Source organism: Gymnoscopelus microlampas (genome assembly GCF_963454915.1).
Source record: "Gymnoscopelus microlampas genome assembly, chromosome: 18".
Taxonomy (NCBI): domain Eukaryota; kingdom Metazoa; phylum Chordata; class Actinopteri; order Myctophiformes; family Myctophidae; genus Gymnoscopelus; species Gymnoscopelus microlampas.
Genome location: NC_139955.1, coordinates 11,972,904 through 11,982,903, shown reverse-complemented (window position 1 = coordinate 11,982,903; position 10,000 = coordinate 11,972,904). Strand labels below are relative to the sequence as shown.

At 40.4% G+C, this 10,000-nt stretch overlaps 1 protein-coding gene across 1 annotated transcript in view; it reads right to left on the bottom strand.

Annotated features, from left to right (window-relative positions):
* The window catches only part of tenm1 (teneurin transmembrane protein 1), a gene marked incomplete at its 5' end in the record, with an annotated part of 403,177 nt that overhangs the window by 24,549 nt on the left and 368,628 nt on the right, over positions 1-10,000 (bottom strand). The window contains 2 exon segments of the mRNA XM_084041664.1: positions 6,954-7,096; positions 7,483-7,730. Of these exon segments, the coding sequence (XP_083897790.1) occupies positions 6,954-7,096; positions 7,483-7,730 (391 nt within the window).

Below are 10,000 nucleotides of genomic sequence, written 5' to 3'. Positions count from 1 at the left end.
GATGTTTACTTGGAGCATTGTTGGGGGCTTTGCTGAATGCATGGGAGGATGGTGGTCTCATATTGACGTCGGTGGTAGACCACAGCCTCCTGCAGCGCTGAAGAAGCTAAGCTGTCTTCACACCTGAGCAATCTCTGATGTAACGACTGCTCTGCTGACTCAAACCCAAAACGACGGACTCCACAATGCGCTCCTTCGCAAAGAAAACAAGTCTGTTGTGTGGCGATGCATTCTTATCAAAGCAAAGCAGTAATGCTTCAATCTATTCTGCGTGTTTGTCTATATTTTTTACTTGATGTAATCATCATAAAACGCGTGCGTGCGTGTGTGTGTGTGTGCGTGTGTGTGTGTGTGTGTGTGTGTGTGTGTGTGTTTCAGTTTTAGTTTCTATCGAAGTGGGCAAAATTTAGTATAAAGGTAGATTTTAATTACTGTACACTGTATCTGTGTGTGTCTTTCCTATAGACTCAACCTCTCTCTGGTTTCCCAACACATATACCATTGTTTGCATCAGTGTTATTATTGTTAATGGAAATATTGGGGTTTTATTAAAGAAGAAAAAATGTTAACTGAAATAAAATGAGAAGGATTCAAAATAGAGATTATTTAATTGCTAAGAATTATGGTGGAATTTACCATACAGGTTTACACGTTTTTCATACTTTTCACTATTGCAACCTCAGTTTCTGGTTTCCGAGGGTGTATTTCTTATTCAGTTCGGCATACGCATAAATTGATAACCCCTTGAAATGCATAATGATATTACAAATGGTTTCTGACAGGAAACTCCAAATGTCAATGCATACCAATTTTTACAACTTGTACTAATAAGAGTCATTTTACGTAAAATAAATGGCAACATGGTTTTCGCAAGAGTGAATTACATGCACATAAGCCACCTTTCAAGACTCAGAGAGTGCTTTCCCCACTAAGGCATTTAGTAAGTTCAGTGGTGAGGTAGGCTGAGATCTCCTGCTGTAAGCATACACTTGTGCACAAACAAGGGGAGGTCGATTTGAACAGTGGTGTAAAGTAACTAAGTACATTTTACTCAAGTACTGTACTTAAGTACAATTTTGAGGTATGTTTTACTTTACTGGAGTATTTCCAATTTTCAGTACTTTTACTTCTACTCCACTACATCCCAGAAGCAAATATTGTACTTTTACTCCACTACAATTATTTGAAAACTTTAGTAACTCATTTACTTACTTTGTAGATTTTGATTATTATTACAAAACATACATTAAGCCCTTCATACAGCCCTTTATACATTTCGGCCATTTGAAAATAGCCGATCTACAAGCTCACAATGCGTCGCGATGCGACGCATTGTGAGCTTGTAGATCTGCTATTTTCAAATGATTTTCATTTGAAAACTTGTGAAATGGGCCATACTGCAGAATGAGTACTTTCTACTTTTGATACTTTAAGTACATTTTGATACCAATACTTTTGTACTTTTACAAGTAAATTCAAGTACATTTTGAATGCCAGACTTTTACTTGTAACAGAGCATTTCTACATTGCAGTACTGATAGTTTTACTTAAGTAAAAAATGGGAGTACTTTTTCCACCACCGGATTTGCTGCCGTTGACCCTTTTTATCCATTGTACATATTTGTTTGTATTTGTTGATGACATGTATTAATGTATTAATATTCTATGCTATGTTGATGAATTGAATACATAGGACCACAATGGAAACAAGTCCCCAGCACTTTTTTGTGTCATCCTTTTAGCCTAAGTGTAATACTGTACCTACGCGCTGTTTACATTTCTGACTAATAAAGTGTTCAATCAATCGATCAAAAACACATTCGCTAACGACAGACACAATGTCGGGTAATGGCGAGAAGTCAGAAATACCCGGTCTGTAAAATCTGGTACCACTCCTACAGTACAAAAAAACACGAACCACAGAAACACGTAGGCTAATGCAGCAAACTTTCACATGTGCAATTTTTAAGTTCTATGGAAATGATAACAGCGTGGGATTATTTTGAGTTTAACTTCAACTTTAACTGATCTTTCCGTTAGGAACTTGGCGTTTTTCCTCGCTAAGTCACTTTGAATGAAAGTGTGTGGTCCACTTAATCATGACCATGACCTAAATGAGCACAACAATATGCTTTATGCAAAACTGTAAGCAATTTCTCATTGCTTTCACAAAAAATGCAAACGTTAATCTGTTTGTTTTTTTGTGTACAAGCCAGTAAACACAATGCCATACAGAAGACATTAAATCAATGAAGTAAGACATGTAAAAAAAAAATGGAAGCATTTGGTGTCAGCTGATAGACATTGCTCCCATAATTCAGTATCTCTTCTGCATGTGTGCAAAACCTCTTAACCCATTCAATCCGGGAACGAATCTGTGTCATTTTAGATTTTGGCTATAACCATTGTTGTACTTTGGCTATTCAAAAATAGCAGATCTACAAGCTCATATGCGCTGAGCTTGAGCGCTATGAACTTATAGATCTGCTGTTTTTGAAAAATCTTGAACATTTTGTACAAATCTTTTAATATACTGTACATATTGTTTTCAAGCGAACATCTTTAACTCAAATCTTTGCTTCTGGGGGGTCCCTGGAACAATATATTTTCAGATGGGGATCCGTGGCCAAATAAATATAATTTGGGGGTTCCTTGACTTGAAACTGTCATTTACTGCCACTGTTAGGATTTAGAAGACATTTGTAGAATCCCCCAGAGAGAAATATATGTATATTCAAAGATTTGCAAAAATGTTCATGATTTTTCAAAATATTGCAGATCTACAAGCTCATGAGCTTGTAGATCTGCTATTTTTGAATAGCCAAAGAAACTAAAACGATGGATTAAGAGTAACCTGGTGTTTGTAAGAATGGAGCAAGTAAGAGATCAAGGACAAAAAGGAGAGGAAGAGCTAGGGGCCCATACAGGAAGAGGGGCCCCGTAGAGGAGGTGGAAGGGGCCCCGGATGTGTGCAGTGGTAAAAGAGTAGCTCAAAGGGGAAGAAACAAAGAGCCAACGTTTCAGATGAAATCTGTGTCACAGCTATTTATCATGTCATCAATCACAGCCTTAACCACTTGAACCTGCGGCATCCACATTCTGAGGGAAACATTAGGCCAAAGATAGCGGCATCTACAACCTCACAGCGCGTCGCAACGCAAACACAATGTGAGCTTGCAGATCGGATATTTTGTCAACAGATTCGGTGTAGATGGGGGGGGGAAAAGGACAGAGCCAACTCAGATCCAGTTTACTGAGTCTCGAGAGTTTGTGGTTGAGACCTGAAGCCGATTCTACACGTCTCCTAAATCCCAACAGTTTTCTGAAAAACGTATGTTTCTATATCAGTGGTGCTAAAACTTTTTCATGTCAAGGACCCCCAAAATGATATGTATTTGGCCGCGGACCCCCATCAAAATATGTTCTTCCAGGGACCCCCAAAGGCAACGATTTGAGTTAAAAATGTTCGCTTTAAAATATATATATTCAAAGATTTGCACACATTTTCACAAATTTTCAAAAATAGCAGATCTACAAGGTCATAGCGCGGCACTCGGTGCCGTGCTATGAGCTTGTATATCTGCTATTTTTGAAGAGCCCAAAGTGTAAAATAATGCTTTTTAGCTCAAATCAAAAAATGACACAGTTCCAGGTCTTAATGGGTTAATGAGAGATGCTGGGCAGCAGCTCCAGCTCAATCTCAGGAGATCAACTGTGGCATACAGTACATACATAGTAGGAATATTCAGAGATGAGCATCTGTAAGTGACTGTGCTATAGAGACCTTTTTCTACCTCCATTTCAGCAGCACTACTGCATATAAACTATGTTTTACATCAATGTCCCTTTACTTAATCATCAAAACGTCCTTTTTTTCTTCACACATTTCCTTTACAGAATTCAAAGACCATGAAGGACATTGGTTCACAAAGTGGGGTCTGGGGACCCCCAGGGGTCCTTGAGGGAGTTCCAGGGGGTCCCCAGCCAAATGAATAGTTAGGAACCAAATTGACCCTTATGTGTCTATAACTCTGAGAGTGTACAAATGGAAACCAAATGGACCGAACGGGTCCATTTGGTTCCATTTGTACACTCTCAACTTCCAACAGCACGTTAAAAAGGTCGTTCAATCATCATTTTATCACCTCCGAAATATAGCAAAAATTAAATCATTCCTGTCCATAACAGACCTACAAAAAGTTGTTCATGCCTTCATCTTCTCGCGGTTGGACTACTGTAATTCCCTCTACACCTCCCTCTCCAAAAAATCCATCCACAGCCTTCAGCTGGTTCAAAATGCTGCGGCCCGTCTCTTAACTGGTACAAGGAAATCTGATCATATCACACCCATTCTGGCATCCCTCAATTGGCTCCCAGTTGAATTTAGAATCAATTACAAAATCCTACTCACTACTCATAAGGCCAGGCTAGGTCTCGCCCCACCCTATATCTTGGACCTACTCCCCCCATATGTGCCTACACGCAGTCTTAGATCCTCCAACCAAGCACTCCTGGACATTCCAAAGGGTCTGTTAAATGCAAAAGGTCGCATGGCCTTCGCTTTCAGAGCCCCTACCCTTTGGAATGCCCTGCCCCTAGAGATCAGGCTCACAGAGTCTGTTCCCCGGTTTAAATCCCTCCTTAAAACCCACTTCTATAGATTAGCTTTTAATGCCCAGCCTTAGTCTAGGTCATGTGCATCTCTGTTTTGTTTTCTGCATTGTTTTTAATTTTTATCTTGTTTTTTTGTTTTGTGTACTTCTTATTTTGCTGTTTTTTTGTGTGAAGCACTTTGTAACCCAGTTTTGAGAGGTGCTATATAAATAAAGTTTTATTATTATTATTATTACTCTCAGAGTTAAATGAACACTGATGATGATACTACAGTGTAGATTGAGACACCCAAGAAACTAAAATGGTTGAGTTCCTGGCATATCATTTCAAATGGGGGTCCGTGGGCTAATATGTGTACATTTTGGGGTCCTTGACGCAAAAAAAAGTTTGAGAACCATTCCATTAGGAGACATCCAGACGGCAGCCATTCAGGACCACAGTATGTTTGCAATGTCAACGGTGTAAGTGTAGCCACCACTGACCGGGCTCATGGGAATGCTACGGCTCAGCACAGCAATAGTGACAGAGTGAAGGAGATAGCGCACTAGTATGTAGAGTAAGGGTTTGTTACGGGTTTGTCGTGTCTTTTCTTACTTTAAAATTACATTACACGCAGCTGGAATACTTTACAATGCATTTACACGGTTGACACAGACACTTTTTGTTGCCTAAGCAAGGGCAAGTCATGGTATGGACAACTGTGACCGGGAGTTGTTTTGTTCTGCAGTGCAGGCTAGTACAGTACCGGGGTAAATTGTGTGTATAAACGTTGCTTATTGCTGGGTTGTGCTTTGGACGGGATACTGTGCCTTGTGTTTTTGATTCTGCATAGTGCAGGCTACTTGTATAGGTGTATACCAGTGGTTTTCAAACAGTGGTCCGGGGACCACCAGTGGTCCTTGAGGGGGTTCCAGGTGGTCCCCAGCTAAATGATGGAGAGTTGGTAACCAAATGGACCCTTTTATAGATCTTTAACTCTTGAGAGTGTAAAATCTGTGACCATTTGGTTTCATTTTACGCTCTCAAGAGTTAAATTGTTAAACATCTGCATTACTTAATTAAGGAATTGTTATTTTGATCAACGTTTGCCTGTTATCTCCTATTGGTACCACATCAATACAGCATGGAACAAAATATTCTATGTTTTGGGTCTGAGAGTCTAGATCTCATCAAATGGTGGTCCGTGGCTCAAATGCTGAATAAATAATGGACCTTGATATGAAAAGACTTGAAAACCACTGGTGTAAACTATTGCATACCGTTGGTCGTTATTGGAGGTGCTTCTGTAAATGTGTTTCTTCCCTTTGTATTGCTGTATCCGACAGTACTTTTCTTACTCTGTGTCTGTAACTCTAACTGCTGTGCTGCCTCTTGGCGACTGATTTCCCCCCGCAGGATCAATAAAGGTCTATCCATCTGCTGTATTCATAATGTTCTTAATTGTACTGCATTTATCTCAGATAATAATGGAGCATGAAGCCAATAACATAATTGTCATGCATGTGGATGAAAATTCAACCTGTCAGGTGTAAGGAGTGTACAGTGGTTTTCAACCTTTTTCATGCCAAGGACCCCTAAATTGATATACATTTGGCCACGGACCCCCATCTGAAAATGTTTTGTGCCGGTGACCCCCAGAAGCAAAGATTTGAGTTAAAAACGTTCGCTTTAAAAATAAATATATATTCAAAGATATGCACACGTTTTCAAGATTTTTCAAAAATAGCAGATCTACAGGCTCATAGCGCGGCACTCAGCCTATTTTAGAATAGCCAAAGCTAAGTGGTTAAAATGATTGTGACGCTATGCTAATTACGTTGGGGACCCCTTGGTGCCCCCCCCAAGGACCACTGGTGGTCCCCGGACCACTTGTTTAGAACCACTGATTTAGTACAATGAATTCCCGTTAACCACTTCAACCCCAGCATCCATATTCTGGGGAAAACGTTTGCAGAAAATAGCCGATCTTCAAGCTTTACAACGCGTCACATTACAACACGCCGTTAAGCTTGAAGATCGGCTATTTTCAGCGAAGATATTTAATGTAGAGAGAAAACAGAAAAGACACTAGTATAAAGCCCTACAGTATGTGGTCAACCATATAAGGGTTTTCCAGTGGTTAAACCTAAAGTGCTGGTTGTGTTATGAGTACAGTACATGCACGTATGACGTGGCAATAAAGTGACGTCATTATTTCTCAAAACAAGGTTGAAATTTCACCGCAAAAAAAAGCCTCAACGTGTGTGTGTGTGAGTGTGTGTGAGTGTGAGTGTGAGTGTGAGTGTGAGTGTGAGTGTGTGTGTGTGTGTGTGTGTGTGTGTGTGTGCGCGTGTGTATACCTGTCTGTCTATAGCGTATGGAGCTGATGAAGCCGTTGTGTGTCAGATGAATGGTCTTCACGGTGCCTGACGAGTCATCGTATGTGAAGGTGACCAGGGTGGAGTCATACACCACCTCAGAGAGCCTCGCTGCACCCGTATACCTGCACACACACACACACACACACACACACACACACACACAAATTAAGAATGTCAGCAAGATTTGTCTATTTAAAATTTGCCTATAATGTCATGGCCAAAATAGGGACGACAGGGTGAAAGTAATTGACTTCAAATACAGGGAACGTACAGAGAACTGAAGTTCACTGATGGCTGTTCATAAAGTAAAACATCAAACTTAATTGTAAGCACTGTTTAACAAATAATGATAAATAAGTCAAACTAACTGAAAGTTAACAATGATGGCGTTTAATAACATTTGTTTGCAATAATCAAGTTTGCAATCAAGCACTCAAGCGTGTGTGTGTGTGTGTGCGTGCGTGCGCGTGCGTGTAAATGTATTGACGCACGGATGATGAACTCTGACCTGTAGATGACACTGCGTCCAGTTCCCAGGTACTGGGTCCTGAACAGCCGTCCGTCCAGGCTGTAGTCCTGGACGAACGCTGCCCCCTGGCTGTCCGGAGGGGTGTACATGTTCCTGTAGTAGCCGATGGACAGCAGCGACGTGAGGCCGTGCCGCACCATGCTGGGCATGGTGACGGCCACCAGCCGGTCCGTCGGGTCGTATTCAAACACGTAGCGTCTCTGGCTGTGCAGCAGCAGCATGATGGACTGCAGAGTTCAACACACACACATGGATTAGAACCAGTGGTTCTCAAACTTTTTCATGTCAAGGACCCCCAAATTGACAGTTATTAGCCCGCGGACCCCCATTTGAAAAGATATGCCAGGGACCCCCACAAGAGAAGATTGTTTACGGCTCTAGCAGTGATTCTCAACCATTTGAATTTCAAGGACCCCCAGTTTGACATGCATTAGGGCTACGGACCCCCATTTAATGGCATTTCTATCTCTTGGACCCCAATTTATATTGTAAAATCTATGTTATTTTAACTCTGAGAGTGTACAAATGGAACCAAATGGACCCGTTAGGGTCCATTTGGTTCCATTTGTACACTCTCAGAGTTGCAGACCCATAAGGGTCCATTTGGTGCCTAATCTATCATTTAGCTGGGGACCCCCTGGAACTCCCTCAAGGACCCCTAGGGGTCCCCGGACCCCACTTTGAGAACCAATGGATTAGAACTATAAAAAGTAATCAGGGAAAAAGTAATCACTAGAATAATCGCTAAGAAAATAATCGATAATTGTCCCTACTAGAATTCTCAACATAGCTGTTAGTGTTTTGGCTTAGTTTTATTTCGCAGCTGAGGAATCACTGGAGGCACAAAAGAACCAAAACAAAACAAACCATGACAGCGACCTTTGGCAGTTTGTGGCCCAAACGTGGCCCCCGTGGGCTCATTTTATATGATGGCCTGCAGCTTCCTTCCGAAAATGTCTTATTTATGACCCGACATTGCAATTTCGGTGTTTTTCAATTAAGCTGGGGTAGATTGTAACGATTTGTATCGATTCCTCACTGTTCCTTGTGTTATTTCATTCTCAAGATGTGAAAGAAAGGCCATCTTTATTTTATTAAAGGTTTGGTAGAGAGACATTTAACTGCACTGACAACAAAAAGACTATTCATATTGCACTGTAGTTAAATAAAATTGCAATGATGCATTTGTATGTGACTTTGTTGTGGTGCGAAGGTACATTATGACAGATGCAGTCGGCCCTAAGGTATTTTCACATTTTGAAATATGACCCTCTTTGAAAAAGCTTTTGGCTTAATGTGTCATATGTCTCAAGTGTTTTATGTTCTCTATTCTAACCACAATATGTTATGCAAAAATAGGTTTTAATTTGAATATTAGGCTACGAGAGGTACAATATTAATACATTAATATTTCATGTAAGGCTTATTAATTTCTAAATGAATTCCCTCTCCACTCCAGCACTCTCATTTGGGCTTGGACAAGGAATGAGCTCGCTCACTAAAAATATACCCTGGATGAATATTTCATCTGAAGTTAGCTTTAGAGATATGATACCACGCTTCAGGTTACAGCAGGTCTGAGCTTCATCGCTCACATATTCATTTAAACTTTAACCACATGAAACCCAGCGTCCCTAGTCTGGGACCAACACTTCCCGGATGCAGCCCATCTAAGAGCTTGTAGAATGTGGGGTGAAAAGATTTGGTGTAGAGCAGTGGTTCTCAACCTTTTTTGGATCAAGGCCCACATATACCAGATTAAAGAGAGGTATTTCTTGAAACTAGAGAAAATCAAATACACACTTAAAGGGTCTGTTCAAAAATTCAAGGAGATTTGGACTCCCTTCCTTGACTATTATGAGAGATTACAGGTGCTGCTTAACGAGGACACCTAAGTGGATGGAGCACTAGGCGAGACAGCGGGGTTCCCCTTTCCCTCCCCTTTTTTCTTCCTTTTCTTTTGCTGTACTTTGCCTTTACTATTTTATTCAGACCTTCTTTCTTTCCTTCTTTTTCTCTCTTCTTTCTTTTTATTTTTTGTGAGTTTCAACAACATATAAATGTATATTTTGTATGTCTGAGTATAGACCCCTGGAGACTCCGGTCAAAGGAAGTATACTGTATGGTTTAACCCATTCAATCTGGGAACACATTGTCATTTAAAATGTCTTTGGCTATTCAAAAATAGCAAATCTGGAAGCTATGAGCTTGTAGATCTGCTATTTTTGAAAAATCTTGAACATTTGTACAAATCTTTGAATATATATATATTTTTTTGGGGGGGGGGGTCCCCCTGGAACTAAATATTTAGAGATGGGGGGGTCCGTGGCCAAATACATATACTTTTGGACCCCTACATATCAGTTTTCAGGATTTTGCAAAAATAGCAATTTTTTTGCAAAAATAGCATTTTTTTTGCAAAAATAGCAACATTTTTGCAAAAATAGCAAATCTAAAATGACAGAGATGTGTTCCCAGATTGAATAAGTGGTTCATT